This window comes from Antechinus flavipes, chromosome 3 (assembly GCF_016432865.1).
Source record: "Antechinus flavipes isolate AdamAnt ecotype Samford, QLD, Australia chromosome 3, AdamAnt_v2, whole genome shotgun sequence".
Classification (NCBI taxonomy): Eukaryota; Metazoa; Chordata; class Mammalia; order Dasyuromorphia; family Dasyuridae; genus Antechinus; species Antechinus flavipes.
Window position 1 is genome coordinate 322,566,974 of NC_067400.1, and position 20,617 is coordinate 322,587,590.

A 20,617-nucleotide genomic window follows, 5' to 3' on the forward strand; every position below is an offset into this window, starting at 1 on the left:
TAGCTATCTCTATAAATGTATGCTAAGCATATATAAGTATGTGCATATTATATATGTTTGTATGCATATACACACATATGTATGCTTATACACATACATATAGACATAAATATATCTTGCTTAGTTGTAGCCTTCTTGGGGGAGAGTTGAGAAAGGAAAAAAAAGAAAAAAGTAAAAAGTGCACAACAGAAAACAAAAGAAGACTGACAAGGAATCAAAGAAAAGACAGCTCTGAACGCAATGGGTAGTATTTCTTACATGTGTTTTCTTGAAATGGAAATTTTTCCTCTATACTTTGAATCCTCTCTTATGTTCTGCTATGCACATGGCAATGCTCCCCTCCCCCCCCCATTTTGAATTTAAACTTAAAATAAATAAATTTAAAAGAAAAAAAAAGAAAAATGAAAAGTCTCTCCATTGAGAATATTTGCTGTCACCCTCTTCTGTAAACTCCTCTCTGGTAAATATTGTTTCATTGAGGGCAGAAACTATCTTTTTTAAAATTTGTATTCTCAGGGCAGCTAGGTGGCACAGTGTGATACTACACCAGCCCTGAAGTCAGGAGGACCTGAGTTCAAATTTGACCTCAAACACTCAACACTTCTTAACTGTATGATCCTGGGCAAGTCACTTAACTCCAGTTGCCTCAGGAAAAAAAAATTGTATTCTCAGTGCTTAGTACAGCACTTACCACATAGAAGGCTTTTAATAAATATTTGCACTTAGTAGGCATTTAATAAATTGTGTTTAATCCAATTTGCACTTGCATCTCTAGTGCTTAGCACAATGCCTGGTAGATAGTATACTACATGCTTAAGAAATTGATTGTTAATAGAAATGAAAGAGGCAGGGGTACAAGGCTGAGACAGGCAATGAATTTGCCTTGCAGCAGGTATATATCCATTTAGGCTCTACTGCAGCCTTCCTTTCTGCTGAGGCCATTGCAGACTGACAGATTTGAACGTGTCAGGTTTCCCTCTTTATTGAGACTAAAGAAAAGCCATTTTTCTCACAAGTTGTTCGGTTATATCCACCTCACTTTTTCATTACCCCTTTTGGGGTTTCCTTGAATCCTGAAGAGGTTTTCCCAGTTCCTTCTCCAGCTTGATTTATAGATAAGGAAACTGAGGCAAACAAAGGTAGGTGATTTGCCCAGGATCACACAGCTAATACATGTCTCAAGGTGATGAGTCTTTCTGACTATAGGACTGATGGCTGGATGCAGTTGGCAGAGAGAAAATGAAGCATTAATGGAATTGTTCCCTGGGGCAGGCAAGAAAAAGACTCTGTTAGAGATCAGTTTAGCTCCATGGTCCCATCCTCTGTAGAGTCATCCAGTCAGAAATCCAAGTTATGTCAAAAGCCTGAAACCCCATCCTCTCTGGAGGGCTTTCCTTGCTATATGCTCTTCCACACTATTCCTACTTACTATTCCTGGTGTCTATTGTATCGCTTCATTTTGTCTCTAACTCCTTCTCCTAAATATACTTACTTTTTGCCAAAGAGAATGGCCATTGTGAATTCTTCACACGACCAAACCCCAACATTTGGTGCTTCTCTGAAAGCACATCATTTACTACATCAGCCACATCAAGTCCAGCACTCTGTCCATTGTACCAAACTAGCTGTTCTTTCTTACCAATAGCAAGAATTAAGTCTTTTATGCTCTTTGGAGAAAGGTTTGAGAGTCCTGCTTAAACTGTGTGTGTGATGGGCCTGGAAGGATTTCTTCTAAGAATCTGATTGAATCATGTGTGTGTCATTTGCACAGACAGAATTAAATCTGGACTTGGATTGATTTCAGGATGTTGTAAGACTCAAATAAGATAATGAAAGTAAGAACTACAGAAATGACAGTTATTTTAATTAATAATAATTATTATTAACTCCACAGTTACCAGACCTCTGTCTGGTGGTGATTTTATTCATTTCATTCTTCTACTTAACTGCTGAACTCAAGCAGTCTTTAGAACACTACAGGGATATGATGGCAAATGTTTAACAATCAGCTCTGAGGGAAGGGAATGCATTTAATCTGCATTATATATGCATTCTTAAGTCTAGACAGTCAATAAGACAATAAATCATATCAAAATAAAATAAATAAATAAGACAATAAATCAAGCCCAATTTGACTGCTAATTACTGAGATATAACCAACAAGCCACATTCCGAAAATTTAACAATGAACTCCCAAACTAGATCTAGTTCCTGTATACCCCTGGATACACTCAAGTTCTATTTTTTAAAAAGAGTTTATACAGGAATATTTAAATGATTTCTTTAGTAAAAATGAATGAAGCAGTCAGATTTATTATTAGCATTAGGTATTTTGAATAGTTTTTTTAGCCCCTTATTTTATTCCAATCAGTATTAATCAGTTTGATTAATCATGATATGATTCCACAGGCATAGTGACTGTTTGTTATAATTATCTTTTGATATATCTTTAGTCAGTTTAATCAACAATTTTATATCTTATATTTAGGGATAATTAGATAAGGTTAGACAGATTCTTTCTTATATTAAACCCCAAATTTAAAAAAAAATATAAATTTACTTGCTTGTGATGAAGTTTACTTGCTTCATCACAGGAAGTTAACTAGAGGACCTCCATGCTTTTTTCTTGATAAGTAGGTGACCAAGCCCACTGTGGCAAAGATGATCTAATAATATGGAAAGCCCCCCAAATATTTTTGATTATCCCTTCACCCTTATTTTCTAATTGCTTATGGGCACTTAGCCAGTGGGTGATCCAACTTACTAAAATTACACATTACTCTCTGTTGTCCAAAATGGGACTAGTGAATGACCATCAGTTCTGACAATTTTTGGACTTTCTTTTTGAACTAGATCTATCAACCAATAGGACTATATTTTCCCTTACCTCATCTGTACCATCTGGGTATCAAGCATTATAAAACTAAGGGGACGTCTTAGATGGCGAGAAGTTTTGAAGTCTTATTCATTAAGGGGTGGTGGATAGGTCCATTTAATAAATGGTTATTGGCTTGGAGATCTGCCTCAGTTTCTTTCATTGTAGATCGGCCATTTTTGGATCCGTGCAGGACAAAGGTTCTAGCACACGGTTATAACCAGTCTGAGGGACTCATTAGCTGGGGCTTCCAGCTAGCAGCACACCAGATCTGGAGTGATGAAGACCTGAGTTCTAATTAGCCCCAGACTCTCCTGAGTCATAGCCCCCTCAATTGTAAAATGGGGATAATAATAATACCTGCCTCCGGGGATAGTGTTGTGAGGATCCAGGGGGACAATGCATGTAGCACAGTGCCCGGCACACAGTAGGTGCTATACAAACTTCCCCCTTTCTCTCCCAATAATGCTAGATTGATGATAATTGGGGAGGCAGGACATGGGTGAGCTGCTACCAGTAACGGGCTGCTAATGAAGCTGTTCTAGACTCTCCTCAGAGACCATCTCAACTCTTCCTTTTATGACTACAGACCTGTGTTGGCAGGTGAGAGTGAAAAACCAGGTATGAAGGACGTAGAGATCCTGATTATTGGGGTATCTGAATGTGCATACGGACAGCCGCTAGGTGGCGCCATAACGCACGGAGCGCTGGTCCAGGAGATGCTCTCATCTCCCTGAATTCAAATCCACCCTCAGCTGGCTGTGTGACCCTGGGCAAGGCACTTTCCCCTGCCTGCCTCAGTTTCCTCATCTGTAAAAGGAGCTGGAGAAGGAGATGGCAAACCGCTCCAGTATCTTTGCCAAGAAAACTCCAGGGACAGCTTAGGGGCGCAGTAGATAGAGTACTGGCCCGGGAGTGAATTCAAGTCTAGATTCAGACACTTACTACCTGCATGACCCTGGAGAAGTCATGTAATCCTATTGCCGCAAAAAACCAAACATAGGGTAGCTATATGGTGCATCCCTGGAGTCAGGAGGACCCGAGTTCAAATATGATCTCAGACACTTAGTACTTATCAAATGTGTTAACCCCAATTGCCTTGCAAAAAGAAAGAAAGAAAGAAAAAAAGTAAAGAAAAACTCCAAATAGCGTCACAAAAAATCAATTGGACATGACTGGACAACAACTATGTTATATATAACCTATTAATAATAATAGTTAGCATTTATATAATGTCTATTAAGTGCTAAGTTTTCTAAAAATATCACCTCATTTGATTCTCACAACAATCCTGTAGAATAGGTATTATTATTATTCCCATTTTCCAGCTGTGGAAACTGAGGCAAACAGGGCTTAAGTGAATTCCTGAACTCAGGAATTCCTAACCATAGACTTAGTAAAGATTTTGCTGGACCTCTACCTGCCTCTAAACCTTGGGGAAATTCTCCTGCATTGAGAAATACTCTAAGTTGCCTGAAGTCTTAGGGACAGAGGACCTCAAGAGGTTTTACAATGAAGCCGATGGCTATGTCCTTGATAACACTTTCTGAGCGTTTTCCTTTTATTCATGTGCCTGTTTCAGAGGTCACAGAATCCTGACATTTAACCATCATTGATCCTAACGTTTACATAGCAATAAAAAGTTTGCAAAGCGCTTGTAGAGATTTTCTCTCCTGAGTCTTGCTACGACACATGATTCACTCAGGGACCCAGTTGATATAAGAATTTGAACTCAGGTCCTTGTGACTGTAAATTTAGTCCTGAATGACCACTATACCACACCACCTTTCATTTGGAGTTGGAGACACAAGAACACCAAGCCAAGCAGGAAACAATAGCCATGGGCCACTTACTGAGGGTGCCATTCATGATTTGGAAGTTTCTCTGGATGGTTCTGGTGGCCTCCCCAATACTAACGTTGTTATTTGTGGCCAGGGTATCGTAAAGACACGGCTCACTACCATTACACATAATTTTCCACTTGTCATCGGGAGTCTTCTTCATCAGTTGGGACAGGAAGATGGGAGTGAAGTTGCTGATGGCATTATCATATTTGTTGTCAAAGAAGCTCTTTCCGGTGACATTCCCTGAAATACATAAGACAGCTATAGTGGTGAGCAGTTATTCTGTATGGGATACATTATCTGCATCTTCTATGTTTCTTGTCACTGTTCACACTTCTGGAGGAAAGTGTAGCTTCTGGGATTGTAATTTCAAAGACAATTATTTCTGTAGCAGAATTTGTTCAGCTACTCATTGACAAGCAGTCATCTTGGTTTCGGTCTTTGCTACAATGAAATGGGCATAAATATTTTGCAAATATGGGTTTTTCCCTGTTCTTTAAACTCTGAGGGTATATATCTAATAGTGATGTTTTATTGGGTCAAAAGGTGTGCACCATCTAAGGACTTTTTGAATACAGTTCCAAATTGCTCTCCAAAATAGAATAATTTAGTGTTACCAAGAGTGAACTGGTCTGCCTGTCCTCTTGTATTCTCTCTAACACCTATCATTTTTCATCAATCTAATGAAGGTGAGGTAGAAACTTAGATTCGTTTTAGTTTGCATCTCTTATCTTATTAGTGATCTGAATTTCATATAGCTTTTGTTTTCTTGCATTTTTTGGCAGGATGAGAATTGAGTGAGCATAACCTTTCATAATTTATCTACTGGGAAAGGCTCTTATTCTCATATATCTGAGTTTATTGCCCCTTATATCTAGGATATAATGTTTTGAAAAAATTTTTCTATAAAAATTTCCCCCCAGTCAATGATTTTTCCCAATCAACAGTTTTCTTGTTAATTTAACTATATTCAATTTTATTCAAATGTTTTTCAAGTTGTGTAATCAAAATTGTTCATTTTATCTCCTGATTCTTTCTATCCTTTGTTTGATCAAGAATCCTTCCCAGTAGTTGTGAAAGATATCTTTTTGTTAGGATTACTCTTCTACTAGGCAAATTCCTTTTTACTTCCCCCTTCCATTCTCTCATGTTTAGAAGTTAAGTCTGGAAGTAGAATAAGAAAGAGATATTAATATTGGCCTTCCCTGAGAGCAAATGTGATAGATCAGTTTTCTTTAGATTTTCAGTTTTCTTTAGATTCTCATTTTTCTTTAGACGAACTTTAAGGACCCCTTTCCCTGATATGAAAGGAAGAGATCTATCTCCAATAGGATTGGGATTCCTATGTCTATCCATCTTTCTTATCCTGGCCCCAGAACCAAAGTCTAGGGCTTCCTTGAGAATTAAGAACCCCAGGACTCACAGGTCATTCCATAACGAAATAACAGCTCTTCAGAGCTGTTATAGTGAATGCAGGAACCATTGGGCATCTTGAAGTCATCATAGACATTGTTATTCCAGACCCCTGGGGAGAAAAGAAGATAGTTATTAGGTATATGGCAATCCTTTCTCAAAAAAGAATTAAGCATATACATTTAGCAATAGCATATATGTGGTTATATGTACAGATATGAATATATTTTTATATATGTATATGTATATTTGTGTACATGTATACACACACACATATATAATATATTTATTTATCTACACTTAATTGTATAGCTTTTTTGGGAAGAGAGAAAGGAGAAAAAAGAATAAAGTAAAGCAGAGAACAAAAGAAAACCTACAAGGAGCAAAGAAGAGATGGACAACTCCAAACACAATGTGTAATATTTATTATATACTTTCTTGAAATGAAAATTTATTGCTTTATATTTTGAATCTCTCTTATGTTCTATTGTTCACTTGGTAATTTTTTCTTTTCCTATTTTGTATTTAAGTTTAAAATGAAATTTTAAAAAATAAATTAAAAAAGAAGAATTAATCAGTGCCTGCTCAAAGATTGAAGGAGGGACTAGAGAGAGAGAGAGAAAATTTGGAACTCAAAATTTTCAAAGTTTTATATGAAGAATTAAGCATGGCGTATTCATTATGAAAGAAACATTTCTTAAAGCATGACTAGACTAAGAGAACTTGTGAAATGAAATAGCTTTGCAAATTATTAAAACAAAAGAACCTCACAGAAAGTTAGCATTGGACCGGACCTTAGAGTTTGTCTAAATCAACCTCTCCTTTTCCTGATGGGAAAAAATGAAATGCAACAAAGTTAAATGATTTGTCCCAAATCATAAAGTTATTTACAGAAAAATTGCTTTGAGACCTTAATTATCCTGAGTTCCATCCCTGTGCTTTTTTTTATTTAATTTTTTTTGGCCTTCTTAATCCTTGGAGTTCAAAAGAATCTTGCTTGTCTATAATGTTTTCAAACTCTTCACTTGTTACTGTTTGAAGAAGAAGGTATCACAGGAAGATAGATTTGGAACTAAGAGATTTGAACATGATCATCCTCATTTTATAGATGAAGCTGAGGTCTGGGAAGGTGGGAAGCAATAAAGTGGGAGGGTGAGAATTTAGACTTAGATCTATATCCAGTACCATGCAACCTCCCTTGGGAAGTGATAGAGAGATAGGCAGAGAGACAGAGATTGAGCCACAGAGGCAGAGAGATAGAGACCAAGACAAAAATAGAGAGATAAACAAAGACACACAGATAGATGAGACCAAGATAGAATCAGAGACACAGAGACAAATAAACACATAAAGACAGAGACAGCCTGAGAAAGAAATATAGAAAGACAGTGAGAGAGTGTGAGAGAAAAGGAGAGAGATGAGACGGAGACAAAGATGGGGAGAAAGGGAGACAGGATGGAGGGATAGAGCAGAGGAAAGGAGAAAAAAGAGAGAGGGAAAGAGGAAGAGACATAGAGAGAAGTAGAGAAGGGAGAAGAGAGAAAAAGAAAAAGAGCCAGAGAAAGAGCGATGGAGAAGAGTGAAGGTAGGAAGAATGAAATTAAGTACCTCAAACAAGGATCACAGGTTAGCAGAGCAATAGAAGACAGGCAACATAGAGCTTTCAAGAAAAGAGCTCTACAATGTGTGGAGAGTTGGGATTCACTCTATTGATAGCACCAGCAGCACTAGAATTCAAGATTTTCTTCTTGAACCTTATCTTAAAGCCCACAAAGAAACTGAATGCTATCTTGTCCAAGTCTTCAAATGAAAGCTACTACGATGGGCATCCCATTGAGCTCAGTACCTCCTGCTTTCTACTAAGTCTATGATTTCAATTCTTCACCCAACATAAAGGACTGTATATCCTCTTTACCCAGAAGGCCCTGAGTGTGGTTTTGATAATCTGTCGGCAAAGTGGAAAAAGCCTGCAGGATGTTGGTGCGTGCGTGCACAGAGACTACCACAGCCCCATCGAAGCTGGCAGAGATCATAGAGTGATTCTGAATCAAGAGAACGCCGGAGGAATTGTGGATCTTCACATCTAGAACGTTGGGAGATAAACAAAGAAGTCAGCTGGATCTAGAAACAATGAAACTCATGTGAAATGTAGGGAAACCTGAAGAAGACCTGGAGGACATCTCAAGGGTCTATGACAAAGGAGAAATTATGGCAACTCTCCATCAAGTGTCTATACTATCTTCTTCCCCCTCAGTGGGTTTGTGTATCTTCCCAAAGGACATATTAAATGGAGAATGACAGATAACATTCCTTTGATAGCACATTGATACAGGAAGAACAGATGAGTTTTGGGGGTAGGCTCCTTCTTTCACTCCTTCCCTCCCTCCCTTCCTTCTTCCCTCCTTCGTTCCCCTTCCTTCCTTCCTTCTTCCCTCCCTCCCTTCCTTTTTTTCTTCCTCCTTTTCTTTTTTCCTCCTTCCTCCTTTCCTTTCTTTCTTCCCTCCCTTCCTTCCTTTTTTCCTTCCTATCATTAATCAGCTTGCTTTGTCCTGCCCCAGAAAAAGACGAAACTTTACCTTTTGGAAAGTTGTCATTGTTAGCAAAAGTCACATTCTGGTTATTGAGCAGAACCTGGACGGTATCATTAGGCATAAGAAACCAATGAACCTGAAAGCAAATTCAAACTGTTAAAAGTCTTGTCCAACAGAAGTCAAATAGGACACATGAAGAAGATGAAACTAGAAATTCAGAGAAGGGCTGGGCAGCTAGATAGTATAATAGGTAAAAGTGCTGGCTCTGGAGTCAGGAAGACCATAGTTTCAGTCCTGCCTCAGATACTTATTAGCTGGGTAAGTTATGTGACTTCTTTCAGCTTCAGTTTTCTCATCTGTAAATTGGGGGTAATAATAACAATCACTTCATAGTGTTGCTGTGGGGGCCAAATGAGATCATACAAATGTAAGTGCTTTGCAAGTCTTAAAGTGCTATAAAATGCTATCTACATATCTATTATTATTTTATTTCCAAGGTCACATATGGCACCCAATCAAAAAATAGGGTGCAGCTGTACTAATGCTGAATATTCTCCCTCTTTTTCTTTTTTTTCCCATTTCCTTTTCCTCTCTACTGAGCTATTTTCTTTCGAGAGGTACCTGAGTGAGTTGTCTGTAGGGGACATGGAAAAGTTCTATCTCACTCACTGTGTTGTTTATGGTCTTGAACTGGTAGTGAGCAGCAAAGGCAGAGAATTTGGTTGCTTCGGCTGACTCCATCTTGACTGTCCGTCCCTGCAGCTCGAAGTAGGCGTTTTCATTCTTGGCTTGAACCAGTATGAAGTCTCCCCATCCATTGAAGGTATAAGAGGCACCATCCAGGGTGGTGATATGGGGATCTCCAAACATCCAGGCTGAAAGAGTTGGGGAGAACACATCAGCATGGCAATGCAAGGACCTGGACAGTAGGTAGGACTAGAGAATCTGTCTGTGACCCCCTCCCTTGCCTGGGCTTCAAGTAGTCCCATTGTCTCAATAATATCCCTTAACCCCAATCCTTCTGGCCAGAGCCTTACCAGGTCGAGGGGGCCTGTACTCAATGCAGCTGACAGGAGGCCTCTTCTGCTGGTACAGATAACACAGGAATGGCTTGTCATTCCACCGGCAGCACCAGTTTTGCGCCTCCTCTTCTTGGCCTGTTGAGAATAACAGTTTGTATCTTTGCACATATTTGGAAAAATAAAACTTTATCAATTAAAGGAGAGAGAGGGAGGGAGGGGGAGAGAGAGGAGTTAAGGAAGAAGAAGAGGAAGAGGAAGAGGAGAAGAGGAGGGGAGGAGGAGGAGGAGGAGGAGGAAAAGGGGAGGAGGAGGAGGAGGAGGAGAAAGGAAGGAGGAGGAGAAGAAGGGGAGGAGGAGGAGGAGGAGGGAGAAGGAGAGGGAGAGGAGGAGAGGGAGAAGGGGAGGAGAAGGAGGAGAGGGGAAAGAAGAAGAGAAGGGGGAGAGGGAGAGGGGAGGGGAGGGAGAGGACCAGGTATGCGTTTAAGTAAATTCATGACACCTTGAGAACTATTTTCTACTCATTAGCCTTAAGCAGGGATAAAATAGGAAAATATGATATAATTTAAGCGATCATAGGATGTAGAGCTGAAAGAGACCTTTCAGGGGTCCTCAAACTACGGCCCGCAAACCAGATGCGGCAACTGAGGATGATTATCCCCCTCACCCAGAGGTATGAAGTTTCTTTATGGCCCACAAAACATAGTTTTTGTTTTTATTATAATCCAGCCCTCCAACAGTCTGAGGGACAGTGAACTGGCCCCCTATTTAAAATGTTTGAGGACCCCTGAATTGAGAAGATGATCTAGTGAACAAGTATGGTCAAGAATGATGCTTAAAATCATATAAAAAATAAGTGACTAAGAGTTTGAATCCAATTAATTTGAATCCGGGTGTGATTTTCATTGTATTAATCTCCCCTACAGATTACATCTAAGAGTTTCCTATTGCCTTGAGGATATAATATATACTTCTTCTTTAGTTTTTAAGCCTTATACCACTTAGCCCCAGCCTACCTTTGTGGATTCACTGGGTATCACTCTCTTCTATATTCTGAAATTCAGGCAAACTAGCCTATTTCTTTAAACTTTAAAGTTTAAACTTTAAAGTTACCCTTCAGCTGTGTGATCTTGGGCAAGTCACTTAATCCCAATTGCCTCAGCAAAAAAAATAAATAAAGTTACTCTCCATCCATCTCCCAACTCCTTTCCTAGGCATCCCATGTGTGGAATGCACTGTCTATTTGCTTTCACTTCAAGGTTTCCTTTAAGATGCAGCTCAAGTACCATTTTCTAGATGAAGTCTTTTCTGATTTTCTCCTAATTGTTAGTGTCTTCCCTCCCAACCTATCTTGTATTTAACTACTATATCTGCATTTTTCTCTATATGTATGTACATATTTACTTTCTTTGTTCTGTACGTATTTTAATATGTACTTAGTTTTCCCCATTAGAGTGTAAACTCCTTATGAGTAGGAATTCATTCATTCTTTGTGCTTGTTTGTATCCACAAAACCTAACATAGTGCTTGGCATTTAGTAGGTACTTAATTAATGCTTGTTGATTAATTGATAGTCATTGAAAGATTCATCAAAAGATGGGAAACTTCCTTGTCTCACTCACTGTGTTATGAGGTTGGACTGATAGTGAGCTTGTAACAAAGGCAATGGATTTGACTGCTTGGGTAAAGGCCATCTTGGTTAGATATCTTAAAATATTTCCTTCACTGGATTGTGATATAGTCTAAATTTCTCACCATTTGAGTTAATGGTTTATTATTTATGTGCATATTATTGTTATTACTATATCATTTTTCATTATTATTGTTGAGTCATTTCAATCATGTTTGGTTCTTTGTGACCCCATTGGAGATTTGCCATTTCTCCAGCCCATTTTACAGATGAGGAAACTGAGGCAAACAGAATTAAGTGACTTGCGCAGGGTCACACACAGCAAGAAAATGTCTGAGACTGGATTTTAATTCAGGGAGATGAGACTCCAGGCCCAATACTCATTGTGCCATTTAGCTGCCCTTTCAAATAATCGAGTACTATGCAATTATAGCTTGCAGTTAATAGGTCTCCTAAATCCTTTTGCCTCATTCTTATGGCATGGAGATGACTGAGGATCTTTAGAGGCTATATTAAGGGGAATACAAGCTCTTTCCAAACATGCTGAAAATGTTTGGAGTATTAGTCTGCTCATGGATCTTTGGTGAGGAATCCATTTAGCTATATTCAGGGAGGTTCATCAGCAAATTGATTGCAAAGTGATGTATTTTTTCAGCCAAGTAACTACTGGAAATCTACTAAATTGTAGAAGAATTGTTATCTCTGTTAGTGGAAGACATTATCTGAGAAGCATTGCCACTGAGATAGTGCAGAAGTGGCTATGGTACTAAGGAAAGCCAGATGAGAAATATATACATGGAACCTAAAAATGGTTATAGGATTATCATATATTATTAATTATAGAACTATAAAGGGACATTTGAGGCCATGAAGACCATATCCCTCATTTAAACAGATGAGGAAACTGAGGCCCAAGAAAGTAAAATAATTTTTCCAAAATGATACAGATAATTAGTGACAGAGGCAAGATTTGAACCCAGGACTTCTAATTCCAGAGCCAGAACTTGTTCCTCTGTATCCAGTGTAAAATAAAAAAAAATAAATAAATTATTTTAAAATTAAAAAATATTTCAAAAATACATCACCTGTTAGAAGTTTAAAACAAGTCTAGAGGTGTTCATTTTCAGGAATTGGGGTGTAGTAGCAACAGTGATAGATAGGAAGGCTAGGTTTCAATTCTGCTTCAGATACTTAAGTCACTTATATGAGTCACTTAGGATCCTTGATAGAAAGTTGGAGAGGAATTCTGAGGCCAGCTAGTCCAATCCATTAATTTTAAAGATGAACAAATGAAGAGCCATGCAGACAGGAAACTCTTCCAAGGTTATGTGTAATAAACATCAGAGGCAGAATTTGAATCCAAGTCCTCTGATTCTAGAGTCAGTGCTCTTTCCATTGCTCCACTTGCTACCTCTTCTCCTTCTCCTTCTAAGCCTTAGTTTCCTCAGCTTTCTAACCACGTGACCTTGTTACTTTATTTCAGATTCTTCTCTTGCAAAACAGAATTTTAAAAATAGTATCTAACTTATAGTGTGATTATGAAGATAAAATTAGATGTTTGGAAAGAGCTCCCTCTCTCCCTCCTTTCTTTTCTCCCTATCCTTCCATCTTTTCTCCTTTCCTCCCTCCCTCTCTTCCTCCATTCCTCCCCCCTTCTTTTCTTTCTTTCTCTTCCCTTCATTGTTTGTTCCTTCCTTTCTTCCTTCCTTCCCTCCTTTCTCCCTTCTCCTCCCTATGTCCTTCCTTCCTTCCTCCTTTTTTTCTGGGCTCTGAACTGCTAGCAGGGAAGGATGAAAAGGCAAGGGCTAGAAAGCTCTATCTTTGAAGTATAGGAAGAGAACCTATGGGGAAGAATAATGGTTTGTAAGAGAGACATGGTTGGGCTTGGGGAAGATATAGTCAAATCAGGGACATCTTACTCACCAAGGTCCCAAGGGTTCTGGAAACTCCAGCCATCACGAAGCTCTCCCCAGAAACCATACACACAGCAGATGTTCCCTTGCCAGGAGGAAAAGCTGCAGAGCTGCTTTCTGTTGCTCCAACCTACAACAAGCCCCAGTACTGCTCAAATCCCAGATCTGGACGATTTTGGTGAGGGTGAGGATTGGGCAGCAGAGAATTATGTTTCTCAAACTATTCTTCAATCCTACTTCTCTAGGGAATTGGAAATGGAGGAGGAATTGGGAGGCTTGGAAAACAAGAGAGTATGGAAGCAAATCAAAATATCTTTTTACTTCAACTGAAAATATTAAGAAACAAATATTCCTCAAATCTAAAGTCCTTTTCCAGATTTTTCCCTTTAGGAAAATGTATAAAAGATAAAGAACAAAAGCTAAAATCTGAGAAACATGGATTAAGGATGGTGACCAAAATTAGGACAAGAAATCCCATATTTCTAGTTAAGATCATTATTTTCCCCATTTCCTAAAGAGTTAATAGTTATGAACCAGTAAAAATAGTGCCTTCTCCCCTCCACCCCAGCAGGTTTGGAGTATTGATCATTGTAGAACCCGTTGAGGTAGTGGTTAAAAAAAGAACTGGGTAGTCTTTGGAGAAGATTAAGTGATTATTGTTCTCTTATGGAACAGAAAGTTCACCACAAACTGTATTTTATTATATTGTGACTATTGTTCTTATTCAAAATTCCTATATATGTTACTTCAAATTGTTCAAGCACATGGAAGCAGATCAGGGAGATTATGTCAGTTTGGGTATTTCTCTCTAAACTAGAAATGCCCAGATTTAGAATAGTGTGAAAACAAATCATTTCTGCCAGACTTGTGCCTAAAACCCAAAGGACAGTATTAATATATTTCTTTAATAATACTTTAGCTTGAATTCTTTGGGAAGACTTAGACCCAGGGCAGGGCAAAGAAGCTGTTTTAAGAAGGACTGGGGAAGGAAGAAAGAAAGGGAGAATGATTTTTGGAAAGGGAGAAGAGAGAGTGGGGAGACTGGACTGCAGAATAAAGGCTTCAGTAGGGGATGGGGAGAGGATATCACCTCTTCTAATTGGCTGAAATCGCAGGTCCCAGATGCCCTGCTGCCAGGAGCAAGGACAATACAGCTTCCAGTTCCATCTAGTCTTTGAATTCTTCAACCACTGCAAACACTTCAGGCGATAGTTTGGTCGTACCTCTTTATGTAACGTGTAGATCTGAAAACCCTTGTAGCCTGGGGTGGAGGGAAACGAAGGAGATCAAAGAGAGGTTTAGACCAGGTCATAACTATTGTTGGGTTTCATTTGGGGTTTTACGGGACTAGTGGTAGTTTAAAAAAGAAAAGATATGTCCTATTCCTGTATTAGTCTTCTGTCCTGTTTTCCTTCACTACATAGTCTGGGACTTTCTCATAGAATCATACAGATCCTAGATCTAGAGGTGAAAATAATCTCAAAGGTCATTTAGTCTAATCTTTTTATTTTAGATAAGAGAAAACTCTGCCAACTTAAATGACTTGTCCAAGTTCACAAAGATAAGTGACTCTACACATTCTTTCTGGGATTCCCTCCAAGAATCTCAGAGATAAACATGAAGAAGATTATGTCCAGGGAGCTTTATTTATCCCAGGGTATTCTTCTAGATAAGGAAAAAAGAATAGAAGCTATAGAAAAAAGAGCTCAGAAAATAAAGGCAAAAGTAAAGGCTGAGGGTCCCTGGCGAACGAGATATATTATAAATTTCTGCATTAGGAGTTTGATATTCTTTAGATCTGAGATCTTTTCACCAATCATTTCCCATCTGGCATAATTTGGGGTTTGGTCTATAAGCCAAGATCTTAGAAAAATTTGTATTCTAGAAGCTAAAGATCTTTACCTCCAAATATAGGACAAAACAGATTCAAGACACAGGGGAAATAATTGACTATGTCATTGCCTCTTCTCCTCCTCTTCTTATAACTGCATGCTTTCAGAAATTCCAGTTTACAGTGTGTTTAGGCTTTTAAGTATTCTAGGCTCCTTGAAAGGATGCTTTTTTAGAAGTAGCCAAGATACCCTACAATCCAAGTCCTGATTGATTTGAAGGTTACAGAGTCAGGATGGATAAAGGATATGGGAAAGCAGTGAACTTGGAAAACATATGCCCTGTTGCAGAGTTCTAACTGGGCTGGGATGATCAGAAGTTTGTCCTATGCCTTAAAAATTCAGAGAGCACCACATATATTCCTCCTCAACAGCACAGAAACAATTGAGCTCAGTAGCAAAAAACTGTTAGTTAAAAATAAACTACCAGATAGAACTAATTTTTTTTAAGCAATACTTCTTTGTGAGCCTCATAGTAATCAATTTTTTCTCCTGCTCAACTGAATTACAAAATTTATTTAAGCTCTGCAATTTCTTGCTGCTTGGTTTGGGGGCTAAAATTGCTAGCTACACATATCCTCTGTGTCTACTAATTTTTTGAAGGTATGTGAATAAAATGAAGGCATTCTGTTACCTGTATGAGAACCTTTGATCTGATCTGGACGATATTTCTCCTCTGGGGGCCTTGATGTCAATGGATCATTGAAGAAAAATTCATCCCCACTGGGAACAAAGGAAAGAACCTGAGATTGCATGCTTGCTAATGTTGGGGGTTGTTAATCTAAAAGAGATGTATTGGGTGTTCTGTGGACAGAGCCCTGTACTGGGCACAGTGAGGAATCTGATCCATAACCCTAGGGATTACACAGGGAATGTACAAATTGTAGGGAATGTACAAATTCAGTCATTTAATGGTCAAGGAAATAAAAATAGAAAAAAAAAATGGCAGAAATAAAAATAGCAGACATTGTTATGTCTCTCCCAGAAAGGGATTGAGAAGTGTTTCAAAAAAAATCTCTACTCAGAGTAGGGATGGAGGAATTTAGCACTGTAGCATTTTAGATATAAATTACCTCATGGAGACTTGTCTCTCCCAAGAGAAAACAAAACAAAACAAAACAAAGCATAAAGGAAGAAAAATAAAGAGCATTTGCCTTCTTGCCCATTTACTCTATATATGTTTTATATATGTTGTACCTCCCATATATTGTATATATGTAAGTTTTTTGAAGAGAGGAAGGTTTTTATTTTTGCCTCTATGTCCTCATTGCTTAGCAAAGTTCTTAGCAAGTAGATGCCTACTAAATATTTGATGAATTGAATTTGAATCAGTATGAATAAGTGTTATCTTTATGTGGGGAAGTAAATCATGGAAATTTACATATCTGAAATTCTATGTAGATATATGTAGATGTAGAGTTTTCTGTGTTCTTTCTTAGAATCAAGTATGACAAAATGAAGGTGAAATTTGTAATAATAGCCATTCAACCCATGCTACCTGGAGAAGCCTATGAGAACATCAGCTGCTTGGTATGGGGGCACAGCCCATTGCATCCCACCATTTTGATAAAGGATCAGTGCAAAAGATTGACTCCCATCAGTCGTGAGGATGGCCTGGAAGGTGTTGTCCTAAAGATTTGGGGCAAACATATGGTTGCTTAGTGAGAAGTTAACTTTCTCATGTTAAATACCACCCTTCCCTCTGCCCCCTAATACACTCGGTGTTTAAGGCCATGCAATAATAAAAAAAATTATGTGCATATATATGTATATATGTATACATATATATATATATATATATATATATATATATATTACAGTTTAAAATAAAAAAAGATAGTTTACAGGGCATGAGTAAAGGAGAATCTGATCAACCTTCTCAGATATATTGTACATAAAATTTGGCTTAAAAACAGGATAAAAGAAATTGCTACAGTGGGGATGAGAAATTTCTTAAAGTATCTTATATGCACATCTTGGTATTCATAGCTTTTCATTTAGTGCCTTAGACATGACTGGTTTGCAATAAATATTGGAATGAATGAATGAATGACTTTAGGCTAGACACAGCAAAGACTTTTCCATCTGTAAGGGCAATGACTCTCCAGAATAGGTTACTAAGAGTAAGTTAAGTAGCTTTCTTATTTGAGGAGAACTTTGGGAGACCTCTCTAGCCTAAAGGTTCTCGAATGCATCTTTACAGATGGCTAAACAGGGAGCTTTCTGTGTCTTTGTTTACCCCAGATATTCTTTGGGCTGGATATGGAGGGACTTTAACCCATGTAATCTTCAGGGTCCATCTGGCCTTATAGCGGGTTTTTGTGCACTTTAGAATCCAATACTCCACTTTTTTCAGGAAGTTATCATCGCTCCCAAAGAATGTCTCATATTCCTAGGAAGGAGAAGGAAAATATAAAGATCTACTCTAATTCCCTTTCCATCCCTCCTTCCTCTAGGTTTCTCCTTTAACCCCTACCCCTACTCCCTTACTTCCCTCCCCCATGCCCAAATGATTTCACATCATTTTTTTCAGCATCTTGAATCTTGTCATTAAATATTTAATATTTTCCAAGTCTTTATCCCTTCCCTTGATTCCATCCTGAAATTTATGCTGTTGCAATTAGGGGCTAGGTGCTCTATGAACAAAACAGAATTGAATTAGCTCAGAAAAAAAGTGAGATGCGCAGTTAGAAAAGCTATTCCAAATGTTCATAGGGACTACTTGTGTCCAACCTGTGGCAGAGCATTCTGAGCTCATATTGGTCTGATCAGCCTCAGTCGGACATGCTGTAACTCGATTCTAACATAGTGATGTCATTTTGATCCTCTTGGAGAATGCAGGAAAACCACTGAGCACCCAGCCAATCGTCTAAGATTATCAGAAGATACTTTCACAGAATGCATCTTAATGCACCTTACCTCTTCATTGTGAGCACGAGCCAAGAATTAATATTATTATTTTTTATGAGCCAAGAATTATCGTCTTCATTTTACAACATAAGAATCTGAGGTTTTAAAAGACTAAGTGATATCTCCCAGGATTTTCTAATCTATACCATGGAGTGGGGCAGAAGGGCTCTATCCACTGGGCCAAGCTGAAGTCCTCTGGCCTCTAACTAAATAACTAACTTATAAAAATTAAAAAAAAAAAAACTAAATAAAAACTTTCTGACCTCTGACTTTCATTTTCTGGGCCTGAATTTCCATCTTAGAAGTATATAGTTTATTCTGAAATTATAGTTTATTAAGAGTCTGACTACCAGAAGGAAACTGAGATTCATGGGGAGGTTATTGTTGTTTGTCCTTAGTTTTCAAAGAGATTATGAGGTCGAGAAGGTGATGTCCTGACTTGCAAGTGAATTAGATTTAAGTGAGGCAGGCTGTGCAAAGTGAAAGGGAGATAAAAATAGGTGGACAGGCCTTGGACTCAAGGAGGACCCCTAACAGTAAGGATCTAGCAGGGTGTCTTTCATCTTCTCAGTCTCTCTTAATTAAATCCTACCCATTTTTTGGTATTTGTATCCCTAGCACCTATTGCAGTACCTGGCACAAAGTTAGTATTTAGTAAATACTTATTGATCGATCTTTCAGAACTTAAGCTTATATGCTGATTTCTCCAGAAAGCTAGAAATAATTTTTTCTGCCTTTGGCTCTCAATAGCATTTCTGTTCCATTGATATAGTAAATACTTAGCACATTCTACCTTATAAAATATCTAAGTCATCTCTGTATCATCTCTTATTTCCCCTTTGTTGAAATAAAGCTTTATAAAATTAACAAATAATTTAAATTTAAATTAAATAATTAGAATTACTTTAATTTAATAAGCATTTTTGTGTCAATATTTATTTTAATTGAATGTTTAAGGAGGCAACTTGATGGGCATTGTAGTCCATCAAAGAATAAAGCAACTATGAAAAGAGGTACCGAATTATAGTGAAGAGATTGAGTATGATGTCTTTTTTGGAAGAAAAGGGGAAGCAAGAGGTATGAAAAATGGGAATTTTTGAACATGCTTACAGCTGGGCAATGCTAAGAGGTGCTTGTGTTTTGAGAGAAAATGGACTTGTGAATGGAAAGAAACAATTATAAAATGGTAACAAATATAAATGTGAACAAAGCCAATGTAAATTCTATGATTCAAACAATTCTTTTTTCTTTTTTTTAAATTTAAAATCATTTTTATTTAAAGATTTGAGGTCCAAATTCTAGCCCTTCCTCCATCCCACTTCATGGTAGTAAGTCATCAGATATAGGTTATACACATGCAATTATGTGAAATATTCCCTATCAGTCATTTTGTACAAGACTTGAAGAAAAGAAAAAAATGAAAGAAAGTGAAAAATATCATGCTTCTAACTGTATTCAACCAGTATCAGTTATTTCTCTGGAGGCAGATGGCAAACTTCATCATTAATCCTTTGGAATTATCTTGGATCATTATACTGCTGACAATAGGTTCATCATTCACAATATCAAATAATGCTACTGTTACTGTGTACAAGGTTCTCCTAGTTCTGTTCATTTCACCATGCTTCAGTTTATGTAACTCATTCCAGGTTTTTTCTGAAGTCATTCTGCTTGCCATTTCTTATAGCATAGTAATATTTCATTACAATCATATACCATAGCTTGTTTAGTCATTCCCCAATTGATAGGCATCCCTTTGATTTCTAATTCTTAGCCATCACAAAAAAAGCTGTAATAAATATTTTTATGTAATTTAAAAAATGTCTTTGGAATATAGACTTTGCAGTAATATTGCTGGATCAAAAGGTATGCAGTTTTGTAGCCCTTTTGATATAGTTCCAAATTGCTTTTCAAAATGGTTGGATCAATTTATAACTGCACCAACAGTATATTAGTGTCCTACTTTTCCCACATCCCTTCACAATCCAACATTTTTTTTTTTTTTGGTCACATTAGCCAATTAGATAGATGTGAGATGGTACCTCTAGAGTTGTTTTAATTTGTAGTTCTCTAATTAATGCTGATTTAGAGCATTTTTTCTTCTTTTCTTTTCTTTCTTTCTTTTTTTTTTTTTGCTAAGGCAATTGGGGTTAAGTAACTTGCCTGCTGTCACATGGCTAGGAAGTGTCTGAGTCAAGATTTGAACTCAGGTTCTCCGACTTCTGAGCTGGTGCTCTATCCACTGCACCACCTAGCTGCCCCTTAGACCATTTTTTTTCATATGCTTACAGATAGCTTTGATTTCCTTGAAAACTGGCTGTTCATGTCCTTTGACTATTTATCAACTAGGGAATGGCTTGTGTTTTAGAAATTTAATCTATTTCTCTATATATTTGAGAAAAGGTCAAACAATTTTTACAGGCCTAAGATTTGAGAGGGGAGAGGAAAGCCTACTGGCAAATAGACTAGCACTATAAATCACAGTGAAGATATTGATCAACATTTGTAGGAGTTTTTTTATCCCACAATTCCTTATAACAGTAAAAGACCAATGTCCAAGTCCTATCCCCATCCTATTAGCAAAACTGCAATG

The 20,617-nt window shown here is 37.7% G+C and overlaps 1 protein-coding gene across 1 annotated transcript in view; it reads right to left on the reverse strand.

Moving 5' to 3' along the window:
• MUC4 (mucin 4, cell surface associated) overlaps positions 1–20,617 on the reverse strand; it is a 52,236-nt gene that overhangs the window by 20,726 nt on the left and 10,893 nt on the right. Inside the window, exons 6-16 of the mRNA XM_051990616.1 lie at positions 17,354–17,506; positions 16,613–16,743; positions 15,749–15,837; positions 14,316–14,486; positions 13,236–13,355; positions 9,701–9,820; positions 9,333–9,538; positions 8,709–8,799; positions 8,048–8,215; positions 6,143–6,244; positions 4,729–4,962 (exon numbers count right to left, since the gene is read on the reverse strand). Coding sequence (XP_051846576.1) covers positions 4,729–4,962; positions 6,143–6,244; positions 8,048–8,215; positions 8,709–8,799; positions 9,333–9,538; positions 9,701–9,820; positions 13,236–13,355; positions 14,316–14,486; positions 15,749–15,837; positions 16,613–16,743; positions 17,354–17,506 — 1,585 coding nt within the window. The remainder of the gene's footprint in view (positions 1–4,728; positions 4,963–6,142; positions 6,245–8,047; positions 8,216–8,708; positions 8,800–9,332; positions 9,539–9,700; positions 9,821–13,235; positions 13,356–14,315; positions 14,487–15,748; positions 15,838–16,612; positions 16,744–17,353; positions 17,507–20,617) is intronic.